The sequence below is a fragment of the Lepisosteus platostomus genome, chromosome 2, assembly GCF_059453375.1.
Source record: "Lepisosteus platostomus isolate fLepPlt1 chromosome 2, fLepPlt1.hap1, whole genome shotgun sequence".
NCBI classification, from domain to species: domain Eukaryota; kingdom Metazoa; phylum Chordata; class Actinopteri; order Semionotiformes; family Lepisosteidae; genus Lepisosteus; species Lepisosteus platostomus.
In genome coordinates, this window is record NC_142612.1 from 77,249,215 (window position 1) to 77,269,621 (window position 20,407).

At 37.9% G+C, this 20,407-nt stretch overlaps 2 protein-coding genes across 3 annotated transcripts; both read left to right on the plus strand.

Annotated features, from left to right (window-relative positions):
- The first annotated feature begins 1,453 nt into the window (after positions 1-1,453).
- On the plus strand, positions 1,454-6,679 carry LOC148677245 (extracellular calcium-sensing receptor-like). Of its 2 annotated transcripts, XM_088619507.1 has the most exons (6): positions 1,454-1,666; positions 1,890-2,184; positions 2,512-3,327; positions 3,408-3,635; positions 3,864-3,987; positions 5,124-6,679. In XM_088619507.1, exons 1-6 carry the CDS (start codon positions 1,464-1,466, stop codon positions 6,035-6,037), a joined length of 2,580 nt encoding a protein of 859 aa, XP_088475633.1. In that variant the 5' UTR covers positions 1,454-1,463; the 3' UTR covers positions 6,038-6,679. The 2 variants fall into 2 exon arrangements, with proteins under 2 accessions (XP_088475633.1, XP_088475637.1); XM_088619511.1 differs by lacking the exon at positions 2,512-3,327.
- Positions 6,680-11,456: 4,777 nt separating this feature from the next.
- On the plus strand, positions 11,457-17,480 carry LOC148677246 (extracellular calcium-sensing receptor-like). The gene is made up of 6 exons (XM_088643873.1): positions 11,457-11,659; positions 11,856-12,150; positions 12,459-13,274; positions 13,356-13,583; positions 13,813-13,936; positions 14,633-17,480. Exons 1-6 carry the CDS (start codon positions 11,457-11,459, stop codon positions 15,544-15,546), a joined length of 2,580 nt encoding a protein of 859 aa, XP_088499999.1. The 3' UTR covers positions 15,547-17,480.
- The last annotated feature ends 2,927 nt before the right edge of the window (positions 17,481-20,407 follow it).

Genomic DNA, 20,407 nt, shown 5'->3' on the forward strand with positions numbered 1-20,407 from the left:
ACCGTTTTCTCTGGAAACAGAAGCAGTGCTAATAACACTGCAGCAATTTCTAAAGGTAACCAGTGCTTTGTGAGCTAGGGCATCGGGTTCTCCAATCTGTATATGATAACAGTAACTATATTCTGCTTTCCACAGGCCATATACACAACTGCTCTCCATTCAAACTCTGGATAAAACTCTGTGGACTTTTGCTGAAATGTGCACTGTGGACTTGCATTGTATATTATTTATTCAGAATTAACTTGGATTTTATTATTCTGAAAATCAAACAAAACTACTATAACATTTAAAAGTTATGTACAGTACATATATACTGTAATTTTAAAAAACCTTGCACAACCTTTACTTAACCACAACGAAGCTGTCATGGATGAAAGAAAAGAACATCTGTCATACTAATGCCACTGCGACTGTTACTATGACTGTAACTCATACTGATACTTACAACAATAAAAAAATAAAATCTGAGAAAATCTGAGAAAAGGCAACTGACATAATTTCTTCTTCTCAAATATACTGTAATTATCAAAACAGTAAAGTTAATTATTAGGTTATGTTCTTTGTTCTAGACTTGTAGAATCAGAAAGGGGGTTAAAGTGATGTGAGTGTAAAATGTTACTGATATGCATCTTAAATGTGCATTTATGCATTTTAATAAGATATAAGAAATGTACTGAGTTAATCTAAATAATACGATTAATTTATTAATTTTATTATATTTTTTAAAACTAGTTTCACCAGTTCTTTGACTGAAAATCTTCCATTAGGGAAATACAGTACAGGGAATTACTGAAGTTTTATTCCATGAAACAATTTCTATGACCTAAGCATTGTTCTTCAACAATGAGAACAAAAACAAACATGGGAGTAAACTACAGTGATGCAGAAAAACAACAGCAAAGTCTAATAAAATTAAACAAACTGTTTCTTTCAAGATATCATATACATTTTCAGACATCTTCAAAAAATCATTATCATAACTTTGTTTTGTTTAAAAAAGTTCTGTACTGTTGCAATACTGACACCTCTGTAATTAAACTTAAAGAATAGTACACCAAGCAATTCTGTGAGAATCTGTGGTGATGTTTAACATCAGCACTGTAATTCCTTATTACCCTGCTACTACTGTATAAATGCTTTGTTTGTAATAGCATCATCTTCTCCTTAAAGTAACAAGACATACTGTATATATTTAAAGAATTTAAGTAGAATCATTTTTACCTCAGTTGATAGTGCAGTAATTATAAAGCACGTTCCTGACTTACAGTGCAAATCCCATGATTATTATTCGATAGCTCTGTTTCCCTTAGTGGATTAAAATGCTGAATTTACTTCTGAGGATAAATGTGTTTCCTGAGGGTAAGAATCTTTCCATTCACCACCTGAGACTCACCGTGTACTACTGTATATATAAGCACATTGAATCACTGGACTGTGACTTCGAGGAGAAAGACCATTTTGAAATGTTGCTCTTGGTGGAAGTAACATTGACTGCTTTTCTCATCAGAGCAGAGAAGCCTATCTGCAACTCAGAAGGGGGAAAAGAGCCCCCCATCCTTTCACAAGAAGGAGATGTTATAATAGGAGGAGTCTTTTCATTTCATGACCACCTTGTAGTTGAAGAGCAATCATTTACAACTGTGCCTGGTGCTTTAAAATGCAGAGAGTAAGTAGAAGAAGTTCTTTAATAATGTAAATTCTACTAAAAGCTATATTAATCATAAGTTAGAAGCTGAAAATTTTTCTCGAACTTTTCCCCGTCTTTTCAAATGGATAAAGTGCATCTTAAAATATACTGTATGTTTTTAATTTGTTATTATTAAATAGTGCATTTTTGCTAATACTTCATATTTCATTTTTTGATATTAAGGTTTGTGTTTTTTTCACAGTTTATTTATAAAGGAATATCACGTAGCTCTGGCTATGATCTTTGCCATTGAAGAAATAAATAACAGTTCAGAAATTCTTCCTGGTGTATTATTGGGTTATAAGATATATGATGCTTGTGGTTCCACATCTTTGGCTATAAGGGCAGCAATGGCTTTAATGAATGAGCCAGCAGAAGCACTTCAATCAGACCAGTCCTGCAACAAGACCTCCTCTGCTATTGCAATAATAGGGCAATCTGGATCATCACCCACCATTGGAGTTGCAACAAGTGTGGGACCCTTTCATATACCTGTGGTGAGTAGCATATTACTTATATTTCTTCTGTTTCTCTATGCCACTGTCAATTCAGAGAAAAAACCCTTAATTGTTCATTACTATCATACCTTTCTTATATCATTGCTTTTCTATCATTGCTTATCATTCTGCATACATAGTTTGTATGACAGGTAGGTATCTTCCATCTGTCTTTCTCTTTTGAAAATGTATCAGTTTACTAGAATAATAATATTAGTCAAACAATCAAAATAAACACAGAATGTTTTTCACAGATTTTTTACAAGAAAAGCTGAAAAAAAGAACTTCCATTATTTCTTATACTCTATTTTTTCTCTTTTATTACAGGTAAGTCACTTTGCGACATGTTCTTGTCTCAGTAACAGAAACAAGTATCCCACATTTTTCAGAACCATCCCCAGTGACTATCATCAGAGCAGAGCCCTAGCAAAGCTTATGAAGCACTTTGGATGGACCTGGATCGGTACCATTAGAAGTAACAACGATTATGGCAACAGTGGGATGGCTTCATTTATACAAGCTGCCCAGCAGGAGGGCATCTGTATTGAATATTCAGAGGCCATTTATAGAACTGATAACAAAGAGAAGTTTCTTAACATTGTGGACGTCATTAAAAAATCTTCTTCAAAAGTCATCGTTGCTTTTGCGTCACCTATAGATATCGATTTTCTAGTGAAAGAATTGCTTCTTCAAAATGTCACAGGTTTCCAGTGGGTGGGCAGTGAATCCTGGATTACAGACAGAAATACTGCATCAGAAAAGGGTTATAAAGTACTGGGTGGGGCCATTGGCTTTGCAGTTACTAATGCTGAGATACCAGGCCTGGAAGACTTTCTACTCAATGTCCACCCACTTGGTACACCTGGTATCACTGGGTTAGCAAAGCTTTGGAAACATGTTTTTGGCTGCACTTTCACCATCCACGACAATAACGAAACTGTTAAATTATGTACGGGGATGGAGAATTTAAAAGAAGCCAGCAGTGAGTACAGTGATGTATCAGATCTCAGGATACCAATTAATGCTTACAAAGCTGTCTATGCAGTGGCCCATTCATTACATGCTCTGTTAATGTGCCAAAGTGGTCAAGGACAGTCTGATAACACAACATGTGCAAGCAAAAAGAAAACAGAACCTTGGCAGGTAAGATAACCACTTACATATTACATTATCAAAAAGAAAAAAACGTATATTGTTAATGTTTACAGCTTGCCTTTACCTAGGTACTACATTACTTGAGAACAGTTCAATTTACAACCAAAAGTGGAGAGGAGGTCTATTTTGATGGAAACGGAGATCCAGCAGCACGATATGCATTAGTAAACTGGCAGCTGAACAAGGAGGGAATCACAACATTTACGATTATTGGTCTTTATGATGCCTCGTTACCAGAAGGACAGCAGTTTATAATGAATGATGTCAACATAGTGTGGGCAGGAGATCAGAAGAAGGTAAGCTCTTCAAGCTCACATTCACACTAATCGAAATGTGTTCTATCTAAAAATATTTTTTTTATTAAAAGAGCACCTAACTAAATAGCTCATGATGCTTTTCAGAAACCATTGTATTTCTATATGCTTCTGTGGCATTAGTGTGTGGATCGGAGTCTGGTTGCTGCTACTGCACGTCTTTTACTGCCTGTAAAGAAAGCTCTCAACCGGTCTCCAATGGGTTTCTAGGTGCCAAGATCAGTCTGCAGTGAGAGCTGCTTTCCAGGGACTCGTAAGGCCATTGAGAAAGGGAAGCCAGTCTGCTGCTTTGTCTGCATCCCCTGTGCAGAGGGAGAGTTCAGCAACACTACAGGTAAGTACAGTACCTGTCTAAGAAATATTGTGTTTAAGTCACTCTGAAGTAATTCAAGCTGAAGTAGTTTTGAAGAAGTTCTAAATTTGCCATGTTTGGACAAACTAGTTTTGCTTAGGTAACATTATTATGGAAAAACTAAAAGTCAAATGCCGTTTTTAAATGAATATTTATAAGCTGAAATACATAAACTGATCTCAAACTTGATTGTGAAAATAGAAAAGGTGTTAAACTGAGATTTCTAAAACATTTGTAAGAATTTCAGAAAAAAAATAGAATTGAGGTTAAGACAATTGCATTTATTAATTTCCTAAATACTTTTATTTTATGTTATTAGTGCTATTGAAAAAATAATAGCAGAAGAGCAGAGGCCTCAGCCTGTAATATGATGAAACAAATAACAGAGCTAAGAGAGTGCACATTTTGTCTTTGTGGATACAAAGCACTCTCCTGTGCTAAGCATTCTGTATTTTCAAGACAACCCAAACTGTTTCAACAGAGAACACTGTGTTAAAGCATATTGCTGTACAGTAGGTCTTTCACATCTGGACTCTGAAATTTTATATTGTTTCTATTTTACATTTACTGTTTTAGCACAACCTCAATAGTATTTCTAGCAGTGCATGAGAGGGTTTTAGGTACAGATAAAACGATAGCCATCTCACATCAGGAAAGTAAAAATCAATCAATTTCCCAAAAGTTTAAGTAAAATATCATAAATCAACATAAATTAAAATCTCTTTTTCCTTTCTTGTAGGGAGAATGTGTAGGGAGGATTTCAGAAAAAAATGATTTTTCTGTTTAATTTCCTAATGACTTCTATTTCACGTTCTTACTAATAGCAGAAGAGCAGAGGTCTCAGCCAGGAATATGATCAAACAAATAGCAGAGCTAAAAGGGTACACACAATATTTAGTGCAGATGAAGACATTCTTGATTTGTTTTCATGGATAGAATGAACAACTGTCCAATGCTACGTCTTGGGTATTTCCAAGACAGCCCAGATTGTTTCAACAGAGAACATGGTGTTGGGCTAAGACTGGGACTCAGAAAGTGAAAATCAATCCATATCACAAAAGTTTATAGTAAAACATAACAAAAAAAAGCAATTAAAATCTCTGTTTCCTTTTTTTTAGATGCAGTTGATTGTGTAAAATGCCCTGAAGAATACAGCTCTAATGCTGAAAGAAACCAGTGCATCCTCAAGAAAGTTGAGTTCCTTTCATTTGATGAAATAATGGGGATAATTTTAGTTTTTGTTTCTGCGAGTGGAGCTTGTTTAACTATAATTACTGCTATTATATTCTATAATAATAGAGACACTCCTCTTGTAAAAGCTAATAACTCTGAACTGAGTTTTCTTCTGCTCTTTTCATTGACTCTGTGTTTCCTCTGTTCACTTACTTTCATTGGCCAGCCCTCTGACTGGTCCTGTATGTTGCGCCACACAGCATTTGGGATCACATTTGTCCTGTGCATCTCTTGTGTTCTGGGGAAAACAATAGTGGTGTTAATGGCCTTTAGGGCTACACTGCCAGGCAGTAACATTATGAAATGGTTTGGACCCACACAGCAGCGGTTAAGTGTTCTTGCTTTCACCCTTATACAAGTCTTGATTTGTGTTCTCTGGGTGACAATATCACCTCCTCTTCCTTATAAGAACATGAAATACTACAAAGAAAAAATCATTCTGGAGTGTGGGCTGGGATCTGCAGGTGCATTCTGGGCTGTGTTAGGGTATATAGGATTCCTCTCTGCCATGTGCTTTGTGCTCGCTTTCCTGGCTCGGAATCTGCCTGATAACTTCAATGAAGCCAAATTCATTACATTCAGCATGCTCATATTCTGTGCTGTTTGGATCACCTTTATCCCAGCTTATATCAGTTCCCCTGGAAAGTACACAGTAGCTGTGGAAATATTTGCTATTTTGTCTTCAAGCTATGGGTTGCTTTTATGTATTTTTACTCCCAAATGTTACATTATCTTGCTAAAACCTGAAAAGAATTCTAGAAAAAATTTGATGGGCAGAATGCCCTCAAAATCTCTGTGAGAAAAAAGGTTCTTGTTCTCATCACTTACATGTTAATTAAATGTTCATATAATCTAGAATTTTAAAAATTAGATACCACCTTAATAGAAATGTTTATTTTGTACATCAAACTTCTGTACTGTTTTTTGATGATGAGAGAAAGTATGCAATCATAATAAATACACAACAATGTAGTGTAAAAATTTCTGAGACACTTCTGCTAAATATCTAAGGGATTTTACAACAAAAATCCCTGCCTTCTTTTACTATACCAACCCAATCTGGAACCACCTCTTGTCTATTTTCACTTCTCAGCTCACAGCAGTGAAGCCTGTATTCTCACACAGGGGAGCAAGTGCAAGCTGAGTTGATAGCATTCGCTCCTGTAAGCAAATCAATGGCAGTCTGTGGACTCCTACATCACTAATCCTGAGCAATCATTAATTACAGAGGTCCAAGAAATGTGTTAATCTGCTAACTGGACAAACAACAATAAAACAAATATGAGTATTTTTAACTGAATACAATTAATTATTAAATTTCTCATTAAATTTTCAAACATTTGTATTATGATTTATTTATTTAAAAATATATATTAAATGTTATGCTTTTGAAGTGTAGTGTCATAACATTGTGCTTATGAAATAAAAATATCAGAGAGAATCTGGATGTTTTCCTTCAAAGTTACATATACTGTTTTTTTCTTTCATAACTTATAAAAAATATATGTGACTTCTAGTGAATTACAGGTCATGTCCCATTACTTCCCTGCAGTCACCTGTTTTACTGCAATACACACTTAAGAGTATCACATTTGGTCACATTTAAGAGGTTTTTAGAGAGGTGTTTTCATGAAGTGTTACGTCAATCACCAAACAAGCAGTTTCTCTGGAAACAGAAGCAGTCCTAAAAATACTACAGCAATTTCTAAAACAAACTAGTGTTTTGTGAACTAGGGCATCAGGTTCTCCAATCTGTATATGGTAACAGGAACTAAATTCTACTTTCCACAGGCCATATACAGAACTGTTCTCTATTCAAACTCTGGATAAAGCCCTGTGGACTTTTGCTGATCAACCTGTAAGATGGGGAAGTTGTCATTAATGTTCCTGGGAAGAGAAATGATGTCAGGGCGGCATGGCAACACCAATGGAATGCAGTTGTTACTCCAGGAGTTACTATTTGGGTTGATGAGCCAAGGGCTGTTTTTAGCTCGGGTGAGGGCCCTGTCAATTACATGCATTGGGTATCTCCTGTCAATGAAAAAATAGTTCATTTTTAGAGCTTGGTTATGGAAGTCCATGTCTTCACTGCATAGTCATCAGACCTTGAGGAGACAGGAAGAAGACTGGCAGACCATTTCAGGGAAAAACTTCCCCATTTTACAGGATGAGCCCTCCACTGGCACCCTCTTTCCTGAGCACTCCATCATATCATCTCATATCAATGACCACCTACTCTGCGCAATTTTCTTGTTCACAGCTCACAGTGTAAGCAGCGTTTGTGATAGGTGACAGAAATGGAAGGGAGGGAGGCTCCAATGATCTTTTCAGCTGTTTCCACAATTCGTTGCAGGGTCTTGCAGTCTGAAACGTTGCAATTCCCAAGCCGAACAGTGATCCAGCTGGTCGAGGTGCTCTCAATGGTGCTTCTATATAAAGTGGCAAGAATGGGCGGGGGAAGGTTTGCCTTCCTCAGTTGCCACAGGAAATACAGACGCTGCTGTGCTTTCATGGCTAGGGAGGTGGTACTGAAGGACCAAATGAGGTCATCTGTAATGTGCACACCAAGAAACTTGGTGCTTCTAACTGTCTCCACAAAGGAGCTGTTGATGTGCAGTGGGGAGTGATCAGCGTGGGCCCTCTTGAAGTCAATGATTATCTATTTTGTTTTGTTTAATTCAAGAGATAGGTTGTTGTTTGTGCAGCAGTCCACTAGTTGCTCCACCTCCTCTCTGTATGGTGACTCATTGTTGTTGCTAATGAAGTCCACCACTGTCGTGTCATCGGCAAACTTGATGATGCAGTTTGAACTGTGCTGGGCAGTACAGTCATGAGTCATCAATCTGAACAGCAGCGGGCTGAGCACACAGACCTGGGGGGTTCCGGTGCTCATTGTAATGGTGCTGGAGATGTTATTACCGATCCAGACTGTCTGAGGTCTATCGGTCAGAAAGTCCAGAATCCAGTTACAGGGGGAGGTGTTAAGGTTCAGCAAGCTCAATTATCTGTCAGCTTCTGGGGAATGATTGTATTAAATGCTGAACTGAAGTCAATGAAAAGCATTCTTACATAAAAGTCTTTCTTATCCAGGTAGTACAGGGACAGGTGAAGGGAAAGAGATACAGCATCATCAGTAGACCAGTTTGGGTGGTATGCAAACTGAAGGGAGTCCAGAGGGGTAGGGAGTCTGGACTTTTTGTGGCTCATGACTAGTCTCTCGAAGCACTTCATGATAATTGGTGTGAGTGCCATGGGGCGATAGTCATTGAGGCAGGACACGGCTTACCTCTTCGGCAATGGTATAATAGTGGTGGATTTGAAGCATACAGGGATGACTGCCTGGCACAAGGAGATATTAAAAATATCTGTGAGGATGTCAGCTACAGTAACTGTTCTGCATATTCCGCGAGCACACGACCAGGTATAATATCAGGTCCAGCAGCCTTACGTGGATTAACTTTGGCTAGTGTCCTCCTTACATCAGCTGCGGACAGGCAAAGCACCTGATCATTGGGAGGAAGTGTGGTTTTCGCTCGCAGGCACAATGTTCATAGTTTTAAATTGTGCATAGAAGTTGTTCAGCACATCTGGGAGGGAGGCATCACCGTCACTGACACATGGGGTAGTCCTGTGACCAGTAATGGCCTGGATGCCCTCCCACATGTGCCGCATGTCTCTGATGTCCAGGAAGTGACCATGGATTGTTTGTGCATAGGTGTGCTTTGCCTCCCACGGGGCAGTCCGGAGGGCTGCGTTGTCACCTGATCTGAATGCAGCATCACAGGCTTTTAGCAGTGTGTGGACCTCTGCAGTCAGCCATGGCTTCTGGTTAGCCCGTGTGATGCTGGATTTGGAGACAGTGACGTCATCTTTACGCTTACTGTAGGCGCGCACGGACACAGTGGCTGATCTGGGTCTGGAAAAAACAGTACAAAATGTTGTCCCAGTGTTAAATGTTGTCTTGGTTAAATTTTTTCAAATGTTTACGATCGCCTGACCCAGCTGGAAATTGAAAAACGATGCAAGGACTACCCGCTGAGTATTCTGATGGAGAAGCTGAAGGAGAAGCTAAGTAGCCTCGGCTTACTGAGAGCATCAGGTCCTGGTACAGCGGCACAACCTGGTGCAGGTGTCCGAAGGAGGAGGCACCGAAAGCGGTGTGAAAGAAAACAGAAATGAGGCAAGAGGGCTGGAATCTGTTGCAGGCTAAAAGCCAACCCTAACAGACCAGACCAGCTCCCCTTCCAATTTTTCTATCCAACGTCCGTTCTCTGGAGAACAAGCTGGACTACCCAAGATTGCAACAGGCTGCTCAGCGAGAGATGAAGGAGTGCTGCGTCTTTTTTACTGAAACATATACTAACTAGGACAATATTTTGGACACAGCCATTCAGCTAGATGGACTGACTTTCTTCCACGCAGACAGGAAAGATTCAGAGACCAGTAACTCTCGCAGAGGTGGTTTGTGTGTTTATATAAACAGAAAATGGTGTGGAAATGCTGCAGTAGTCTCTAGTTACTGCTCACCACTAGTGGAATTTCTTACGCATGTTTCTGCTTCATTGTGCATCTCCCTATGCATAGTATTTTACCGAACCGAAATGGCTTGCACATCTCAAATGGCTTGCGTACCTGTCGGACATTTCTGATAGACTTAATACTGTTAATTTGTCATTTCAGGGCACTGACAGTGATTGAGAAGATCGAGGGGTTCGTGACTGATGGAGAACGCAGCTTGAGGGGGGAGATGTGGACATGCTCCCACCTTGGAGGTATTTATAACGCAAAATGAACTTAGCTTGGAGGCTATGAAAGAGGAAATCAGTCATCGTCTACAGGCCCTTTCCGAACGTTTCAGGAAATATTTTCCTGAGCAACAGAGTTGGGACCAGCACGACTGGGTTCGTAACCCCTTCACTACCAACGCAGGGTGTCAGCTGTCGTCAGACCAACTGGTTACTCTTCTGGAAGTTTCAAGTGACCGCACACTGAAAGCAGTCTTCAGTTCAACCCCACTTGCGGAGTTCTGGTTGTTAGCTGAGGCAGAGTACCCCGAAGTGCCAAGACTTGCAATTGATGCACTTTTGCCTTTTGCCTCGACTTGTTTCTGCAAAACAACATTTTCTGTACTTACTTATATTAAAAACTAATGCCGCTCATGATTAATGACACTGGAGGATGATTTACGACTAGCAGTGTCTGGAATTGAACCATCATCACACCGAATAAGGTCAGTTGTAAGCTATAGTATCCTCCCTTCAAGGTAAATGAATGAAAGGCGCTGAAATGCATGTACAGTAAGTATACACAAAAGTTATATGCATGAGTGGGTGTGATGAGGTTGTTCACATTGTTTTCTCAATGGGTTTTGGGTCAGGGGGCGAAAGTTCAAACTTAGACAAATGGGGAGGGGGGTGGACGCATGTCAAAAAAGGTTGAAAACTCCTGGACTAGACAACCATGAGATCACGACAAGAGTTTGAAGATACCGGCCTTCACAAATAGCGGAACACCAAGCAGTTCTGAGAGAATCTATGGTGCTGTTTAACATTGACATTGTCATTCCTCCTGCTTTATTGCTAATAACTAGTTGTTATGGAGTTTATAAGCATGATTTGCTCCTTTAATGTTATTTTACAAAATGAACTTTAAAGGCAAATTAGAAAAAATGGGAATTATAGCTTAAGGATTGACCTTTATTAGCAAATAAAAACAAACATCTTTCTCCACAACCATGGACGAGTGATAAATGCTTTTAAAAATGTCTACATAAAATATAACCATACAGTACTTCTCAGCATGAGAGTAGAGAATAAAACACTTCAATTCTTCAATCCACCATTCTGCTTTCTTAAAAAGAAATTAGAAATTTGAAGGTTGCTTGATTAGTGTGAAAAATCCAACACATCTACTGTAAGTTATTGTTTACACCTTGAATTTAACATATTAAATATTCTTAAGTGTAGTTATATATGGTACATTAAGTAACAACTTACATTACATACAGTACAGTGCACATCACATGATTATTGTTTGATCGCTCTGTTTCCCTTAGTGGATTCAAATGCTGAATTTACCTCTGATGAGAAAGTAAATGTGCTTTACTGAGAGTGAGAATCTCTTTATTCACCACCTGAGACTTACACTGTACTACTGTACAGTATATAAAAGCACATGAATCACAGTTCTGTGACTCTAAGGAGAAAGAACACTCTGAAATGTTGCTCTTGGTGGGTGTAACATTGTCTGCTCTTTTCATCAGAGCAGAGAAGCCTGTCTGCAACTCCGAAGGGGGAAAAGAGCCCCCCATCTTTTCACAAGAAGGAGATGTTATCATAGGAGGAGTCTTTTCATTTTACAACAACCTTGTAGTTGAAGAGCAATCCTTTACAACGGTACCTGGTGCATTAAAATGCAGAGAGTAAGAAGATTTTTTTTACTAATGTAAATTCTGTCAAAAGTTGTATTAATCAACCGTTTCCCTGTTTTTTCAAATGGTTAAACTGCATCTTGAACTATAGTGTACTATTTAAAGTTGTATGATTTATTATGAAACATCACACTTTGTTAACACTACATACTTCAATTTTCAGACTAACGTTTGTACTTTTCCACAGTTTAGATATAAAAGAATATCACGTAGCTCTGGCTATGATCTTTGCCATTGAAGAAATAAATAACAGTTCAGAAATTCTTCCTGGTGTATTATTGGGTTATAAGATATATGATGCTTGTGGTTCCACATCTTTGGCTATAAGGGCAGCAATGGCTTTAATGAATGAGCCAGCAGAAGCACTTCAATCAGACCAGTCCTGCAATAAGACCTCCTCCGCTATTGCAATAATAGGGCAATCTGAATCCTCACCCACCATTGGAGTTGCAACAAGTGTGGGACCCTTTCATATACCTGTGGTGAGTAACATAGTATTTATATTTCTAAATTTGTTCTAAGCCAACGCTGCAAAAATGTCAATCAATTTAAAAAAGAATCACTCTAAAGTCTATGAGGGCAGAGTTAATTTCTGTAATTGCTTTCTTATAATATACTTAGGTTTCATGACCAGTAGGTATTTCCCATCTTGAAAAAATGTACTAGAATAATATTAATCATATAATCAAAATCAATACAAAATATTTTTTACAGAATTCTTGACAGGGAAAGCTTAAAAAAACAGAACTTCCATTATTTCTTATACTCTATTTTTTCTCTTTTATTACAGGTAAGTCACTTTGCGACATGTTCTTGTCTCAGTAACAGAAACAAGTATCCCACATTTTTCAGAACCATCCCCAGTGACTATCATCAGAGCAGAGCCCTGGCAAAGCTTATGAAGCACTTTGGATGGACCTGGATTGGAGCCATTAGAAGTGACAACGATTACGGCAACAGTGGGATGGCTTCATTTGTACAAGCTGCCCAGCAGGAGGGCATCTGTATTGAATATTCAGAGGCCATTTATAGAACTGATAACAAAGAGAAGTTTCTTAACATTGTGGACGTCATTAAAAAATCTTCTTCAAAAGTTATTGTTGCTTTTGCATCAACTATAGATATCGATTTTCTAGTAAAAGAATTGCTTCTTCAAAATATCACAGGTTTCCAGTGGGTGGGCAGTGAATCCTGGATTACAGACAGAAATACTGCATCAGAAAAGGGTTATAAAATACTGGGTGGGGCCATTGGCTTTGCAGTTACTAATGCTGAGATACCAGGCCTGGAAGACTTTCTACTCAATGTCCACCCACTTGGTACACCTGGTATCACTGGGTTAGCAAAGCTTTGGAAACATGTTTTTGGCTGCACTTTCACCATCCACGACAATAACGAAACTGTTAAACTATGTACAGGGATGGAGAATTTAAAAGAAGCCAGCAGTGAGTACAGTGATGTATCAGATCTCAGGATACCAATTAATGCTTACAAAGCTGTCTATGCAGTGGCCCATTCATTACATGCTCTGTTAATGTGCCAAAGTGGTCAAGGACAGTCTGATAACACAACATGTGCAAGCAAAAAGAAAACAGAACCTTGGCAGGTAAGATAACCACTTATATATTACATTTTCAAAATTAAAAAAACAGTATATTGTTAATGCTTACAGCTTGCCTTTACCTAGGTACTACATTACTTGAGAACAGTTCAATTTACAACCAAAAGTGGAGAGAAGGTCTATTTTGATGGAAACGGAGATCCAGCAGCACGATATGCATTAGTAAACTGGCAGCTGAACAAGGAGGGAATCATAACATTTACGATTATTGGTCTATATGATGCATCGTTACCAGAAGGACAGCAGTTTATAATGAATGATGTCAACATAGTGTGGGCAGGAGATCAGAAGAAGGTAAGCTCTTCAAGCTCACATTCACACTAATCGAAATGTGTTCTATCTAAAAAGATTTGTTTCAAATAAAAGAGCACCTAACTAAATAGCTCATGATGCTTTTCAGAAACCATTGTATTTCTATATGCATCTATGGCATTAGTGTGTGGATCGGAGTCTGGTTGCTGCTACTGTATGTCTTTTACTGGCTGTAAAGAAAGCTCTCAACCGGTCTCCAATGGGTTTCCAGGTGCCAAGATCAGTCTGCAGTGAGAGCTGCTTTCCAGGGACTCGTAAGGCCATTGAGAAAGGGAAGCCAGTCTGCTGCTTTGTCTGCATCCCCTGTGCAGAGGGAGAGTTCAGCAACACTACAGGTAAGTACAGTACCTGTCTAAGAAATGTCGTGTTTAAGTCGCTCTGAAGTAATTCAAGCTGAAGTTGTTTCTTGAAGAAATTATAAATCTGCCATGCAAGGACACATTAGTTTTGTTTAGGTAACATTATTATGGAAAATGAAAGTCAAATACTTTATTTAATCAACTGGTCTCTAACTAAAATTGTGAAAATAGAAAATGTGAGATTGTTTTAAAAATTTATCAGGAGAAAGACAATTGCATTTATAATTTCCTAAAGACTTCTATTTCATGTTCTTAGTGCTACTGAAAAAATAAGAGCAGAGACGTCAGGAATGTGATCAAACAAATAGCAGAGCTAAAAGAGTGCACACTTTTTCTTTGTGGATAAAATGAACCACTCTCCTGTGCTAAGTGTTGGGTATTTTCAAGACAGCTTAAACTGTTTCAACAGAGAACATTGTGTTAAAGCATACTGCTGTACAGTGGGTTTTTCACATTTGGACTCTGACATTTTATATTTTTTCTATTATATATTTACTGTTTTAGCACAACCTCAATAGTATTTCTAGCAGTGCATGAGATGGTTTTAGGTACAGATAAAATGATAGCCCCCTCACATCAGGAAAGTAAAAATCAATCAATTTCCCAAAAGGTTAAAATAAAATATAACAAAAAACAGCAATTAAAATCTCAACCTTTTTTTCCTTTTTTTAGATTCAGTTGATTGTGTAAAATGCCCTGAAGAATACAGCTCTAATGCTGAAAGAAACCAGTGCATCCTCAAGAAAGTTGAGTTCCTTTCATTTGATGAAATAATGGGGATAATTTTAGTTTTTGTTTCTGCGAGCGGAGCTTGTTTAACTATAATTACTGCTATTATATTCTATAATAATAGAGACACTCCACTTGTAAAAGCTAATAACTCTGAACTGAGTTTCCTTCTTCTCTTTTCATTGACACTGTGTTTCCTCTGTTCATTTGCTTTCATTGGCCAGCCCTCTGACTGGTCCTGTATGTTGCGCCACACAGCATTTGGGATCACATTTGTCCTGTGCATCTCTTGTGTTCTGGGGAAAACAATAGTGGTGTTAATGGCCTTTAGGGCTACACTGCCAGGCAATAACATTATGAAATGGTTTGGCCCCACACAGCAAAGGTTAAGTGTTCTTGCATTCACACTTATACAAGTCTTGATTTGTGTTCTCTGGGTGACAATATCACCTCCTTTTCCTTATAAGAACATGAAATACTACAAAGAAAAAATAATTCTGGAGTGTGACCTGGGATCTGCAGGTGCATTCTGGGCTGTGTTAGGGTATATAGGATTCCTCTCTGCCATGTGCTTTGTGATCGCTTTCCTGGCTCGAAATCTGCCTGATAACTTCAATGAAGCCAAATTCATAACATTCAGCATGCTCATATTCTGTGCTGTCTGGATCACCTTTATCCCAGCTTATATCAGCTCCCCTGGAAAGTATACAGTAGCTGTGGAAATATTTGCTATTTTATCTTCAAGCTATGGGTTGCTTTTGTGTATTTTTACTCCCAAATGTTACATTATCTTACTAAAACCAGAAAAAAATTCTAGAAAAAATTTGATGGGCAGAATGCCCTCAAAATCTCGTTGAGAAAAACGATTCTTGTTCTCATCACTTACTGTACATTTTAAAATTTCTATTTAAATGACATAATTTTAAAGTTAGACCACTTTAATACAGATGTTTATTATTCACATCAGAATTCTACACACTTGATATGATTATCAGACAAAGTATGTAAGCATAATAAATTCACTACCATATAATAATTGTCCAGACATTTGCACGATATAATGCAGAACATTTGAATTAAGAAACGTTTTGCATTTGAAAGAAAAACAATAAACTACCTTTAATTTTCTTGAGCCTATGGTGAATACAATATGCAATGCATGATTTTTTTTTCTACTAATGATCAAATAGTTGCTATTTATATTTTTGGGAAAAAAAGCTTTTACTTGTTTTTTAATTTAGAATTGCTACTTGTTATTTTACTATACCCACCCAATTCGGAATCGCAGCAAAGCCTGTGTCCGTACACAGGAGAGAACAAGCAAGCGCAGGCAGATGCAGACCCACCCCCTTGTACTCCAGATCCACCTGCTTGTACTCCAACACATCACGGCCACACAGCCCCACGCTGGAGGACAGGAGGTTCACTCACCAACAGCGCTGCCAACCTGGGAGGCCGTGTTACTGAACACACTCTACCCTCGGCAGTGTACAACTGGCTTAACACAGGTTGGGAAACTCTATCCAGCAGCCATATCACTCTGCAACTCACAACTGGCAACCCACTGAAGCTAAGCAGGTGTGAGCCTGGTCAGTACCTGGATGGGAGACCTCCTGGGAAAAACTAAGGTTGCTAGGGGACACTATACTGTAAACAGGCGCTGTCCTTTGGATGACATGTAAAACAGAGGTCCTGACTTTCTGTGGTCATTGAAAATCCCAGGGCAATTGTTTTAAAAAAGAGTAGGGTTGTAACCCCAGCGTCCTGGCCAAAATTTCCTATTGGCCCTTACCAATCATGGCCTCCTAATAATCCCCCTCTATGAATTGGTTTCATTACTCTGCTCTCCTCCCCACTGATAGCTGATGTGTGGGGAGCGTTCTGGCGCACTATGGCTGCTGTCACATCATCCAGGTTGATGCTGCACATTGGTGGTGGTGGAGGGGAGTCCCCATTACCTGTAAAGCGCTTTGAGTGGAGTGTCCAGAAAAGCACTATATATTGTAAGTGTAAGCAATTATTAATTATTACCCTCAGCAGTAGAACACAGGTTAGGAAATCTCTGTTTCAGTTAGCCATTGACATGAAGCAGCCTCCAATCACAGAACTGCGATGCAAAGATTCTGCAATCACAGAACTCACTTCATGATGGGACAACCAGCCTTACCAGATGAGCCATTAGGAAGGCCCAAATGTTTCTTCTTTGAAAGTGAGCAAGGTGGGACTGTGCAGTGGCTGTGATGCCAGTCCACTGCAGGGTGCACACACAGTGCAATTTAGTGGCAGTTAGTAAGTCCTAGGAAAACTAAAATGAACTGGTGCCTCCAGAGACAACCCACACAGACACAGAGAGAATATCCAAGCTGCACAGAGGGCATCCCAGAAAGTCTGGGATCTCAAAACTGAGAGCTAAGAGCTGTTGGGCACATGGTCTCACCCACTTACATAGTCGTGCTTGCAAAATACATTCAATAGCTTGTGTTTTTAGTTTATTTGATTATATCATTCTGTTTGATTGTTTTTTGTATTGTGCCAAGATGAGAACTTTTCCATATACAGTACAGTGAATTATCAGAATAAGGTCTTCTGTATTCTTTCTGCATTTGTGTAGTTAAAATGTGAATGACACAGATATTACAAGAAAAGGCACAGTGTGTAGTACTAAATACCAAATAATAATCTAGCAAATGATCAGCTTTGATTATACCAAGATCTTGAATTGTCCTTGTGAGTTTTGTAAAAGCTCATCTCAACCTACAGGAAACATGTTGCATCATATTTTTGTTGGCATTTGATTGAAAAAAAATTTTCTAATTACTGAGCCTTTGTTTAACAATTTATAGCGTTTTTTAAAGCTTGTTGTACTAATGCTTAGAAAAAAACAGTGCATAAATATTTCAGGATCTGCTTTTTTATTATCACTTTTTATAAAACTTGTACTGTATTACTGCAGCCTTAAGACTGTACTATTACTTTATAAACTGAATGTTAATAAAGTGGTGTGTAGCCAGTGCTGCTTACTCAAATCTGCAGGATCCTTGAAATAAAATTTGGACTGGAGCACTTGTCTGTATGGAGTTTGTGTGCATCTTCCCCAAGTAAATCAGTGTCCTCTGGGCTCCTAAAAGCATGTAGAAGAGAGCTGACTTGCTGCTTTAAATGCAAGAGTTCAAATAGCCAATAACCAATCTGCCCATCTGTGATTATACAGGCAAAGGCATTGCTACAGGACAACAGGGGTCTCTGAGAAAATGTTTTTTCTCAGTTAATATAACGGAATTGATTTGTTTACTGAACAGTTATCTTTACGCCTCTCCCAATCTATTTTTTTTTTGCACATGCTTATATACTTCAGCCCTGTTCCAGGATATTTAAGATCTTTATTGTCTTTATATTTATATATAAATACCTTTATATTTCTTATACTTCATAGGAAGAACATTTTTAATGGCCCAGCAAAAATGTAATCAGTACAGATTCCTTGCTTCATATGTCTTGTAAAAAATTAATATATTAATGTGTAGCCAGTCCCTGCGTTATACTGATGAGCATAGCTATGCAAATTAGATGAGCAATATTGATTTATCTCTCTAACTGTAAGGTTTGGCAGTGACAAGATTATGCATATACAATCTTATAAAATTGATAGCATTTGCTACTATACAACAAATTAATGGCAGTCTGTACAATGTTCAATGTTTAATTGCAGAAGTCCCAAAAATTAATCTTCTAACTGGATAAATAACAATAAAACAAATACAGTATAAGCATTACTGTAAATATTTTTAACTTTAACTTAACTTTTAAAAGTATCATTAAATTAATCATTAAACTTAAAACTATTTTATTATGATTTATTTTGTGTTATGTGTTAGAATGTGATCTAGAATGTGGACTTATGAAGTGTGACGTCATAACATTCTGCTTTTGAAATATAAATGTCATACAGAATCTGAATGCATTCCTACAGTTCCTGTGTGCAGTATTATCCAACTTAACACATTATTAGCAAAGAATGTACTACAAGCAGCCAAAAGTGTCTGAAAAAAAAGTTACAGATAAGAGCAAATTATGACTAGTCCTAAAGGTCCCTTGGAACCCAAAATCAAGCAATGAGCATAAACAATGTCTAATTAGTGTTTGACTGCTAACCCTAACCCTAGCTGGGCTTTCAACACTGCAATCCTTCAGTACATTATATCCCTAAAACTCTCCAGTCATCAGACTTAAAAAGGTTCCTCAAACCAATAAATCTGAGTCTAAAATGTTCAAAAACATGAAAAATCATTCTGGGGAATGTATCTTCGTTCATAACGTGTCTGCTTTTGGCACTTTTTCAGTCAGCTGAAAACTGCATTAAAAATGCTATTGAGATAAGTTTCAGGCAAGAGTAGGGTTTGGGTTACAAGAACCAATAAATGGTGTCTCCAGTTATACATCTAGTTGCACATTAAATGACAAAAGTAAGAACATTTCCCAAGTACTATAGGTTTTCTCACAACTTTTGATCTGAGTCAGTTTCTGGTTACAGTTACTTATCGATGTATCGTACAATATGAGCAGCCAAAAGTCTCCGAAAAAAAAAGGTTCAGATAGGAGCAAATTATCACTCATCCTAAAGTTCCCCTGGGATCCCAAGAACAACAATGAGAGTTAAAAATGTCTAAGTTGTGTGGGAATGCTAACCCTAAACCTAGCCTGGCTTTCAACACTGCAATCCTGCAATCTGTCCATTAAACCCTTCAGTCATCAAATTTGAAAATGTTCCTAAACCAAAAAATATGTGTCTAAAACAATAATAACCATTGAAAATCACTCTTGGGAGTGTGTCTTCTTTCATGCTGTGTCTGCTTCAAGCACTTTTTCAATCAGCGGAAAACTGCTGTAAAAATGGTATTGAAATGAATGTTTATCTCAGGTCATAGTTGGGTGTGGGTTACAAGAACCATTAAATGTTGACTCCAGTTATACATTTAGGTGAACATGAAATTAAAAACAATTTGAGAATTTCCCAAGTAGAACAGGTTTTCTCACAACTTTTGATCTGACTCAGTTTTTGAATACAGTTACTGAATGCTGTATCATATAATATACTGTAAGCAGCCAAAAGTATCAGAAAAAAGAAGTTGCAGATAGGAGCAAATTATCACTTGACCTAAAGTTTCCTTGGGACCCCCAAAACAGCACTTAACTTAAAACATGTCTAAATGGTGCTGGAATAGTAACCCTAACCCTACCTGGGGTTTCAACAGAACAATCCCATAAACTGTCTCTGAAGCCCTTTAGTCACCAGATTAAAAATGTTCCTCAAGCCAAAGAATATGGATCAAGAAAAGTGAAATATGCTTTTGGAAATGTATCTTCTTCTGTAACATGACTTCTTTAGTCACATTTTCAATCAGCTGAAAAATACTATAAAAATGTTATTGAAATGAGCTTCCCCTTCAGGCCAGTATAGGGTTTGGGTTACAAGAACCATTTAATGTTGATTCCAGTTCTACATGTAACTGGGCTTTAAATGAGGAACATTTTCAAATCTAATGAGTGGAGTAAGACAAACACAAAAAGAAGAGTTTCCCCTGTAGAACAAGCTTTTACAACTTTTGATCTGACTCAGTTTTGGAATATTATTACTGAACGCTGCAACACACAAAAGACAGTATTAATTAGTATTAAGCGAATTGATTAATATGTAGCCATCCTCCTTGCTTTATGCTG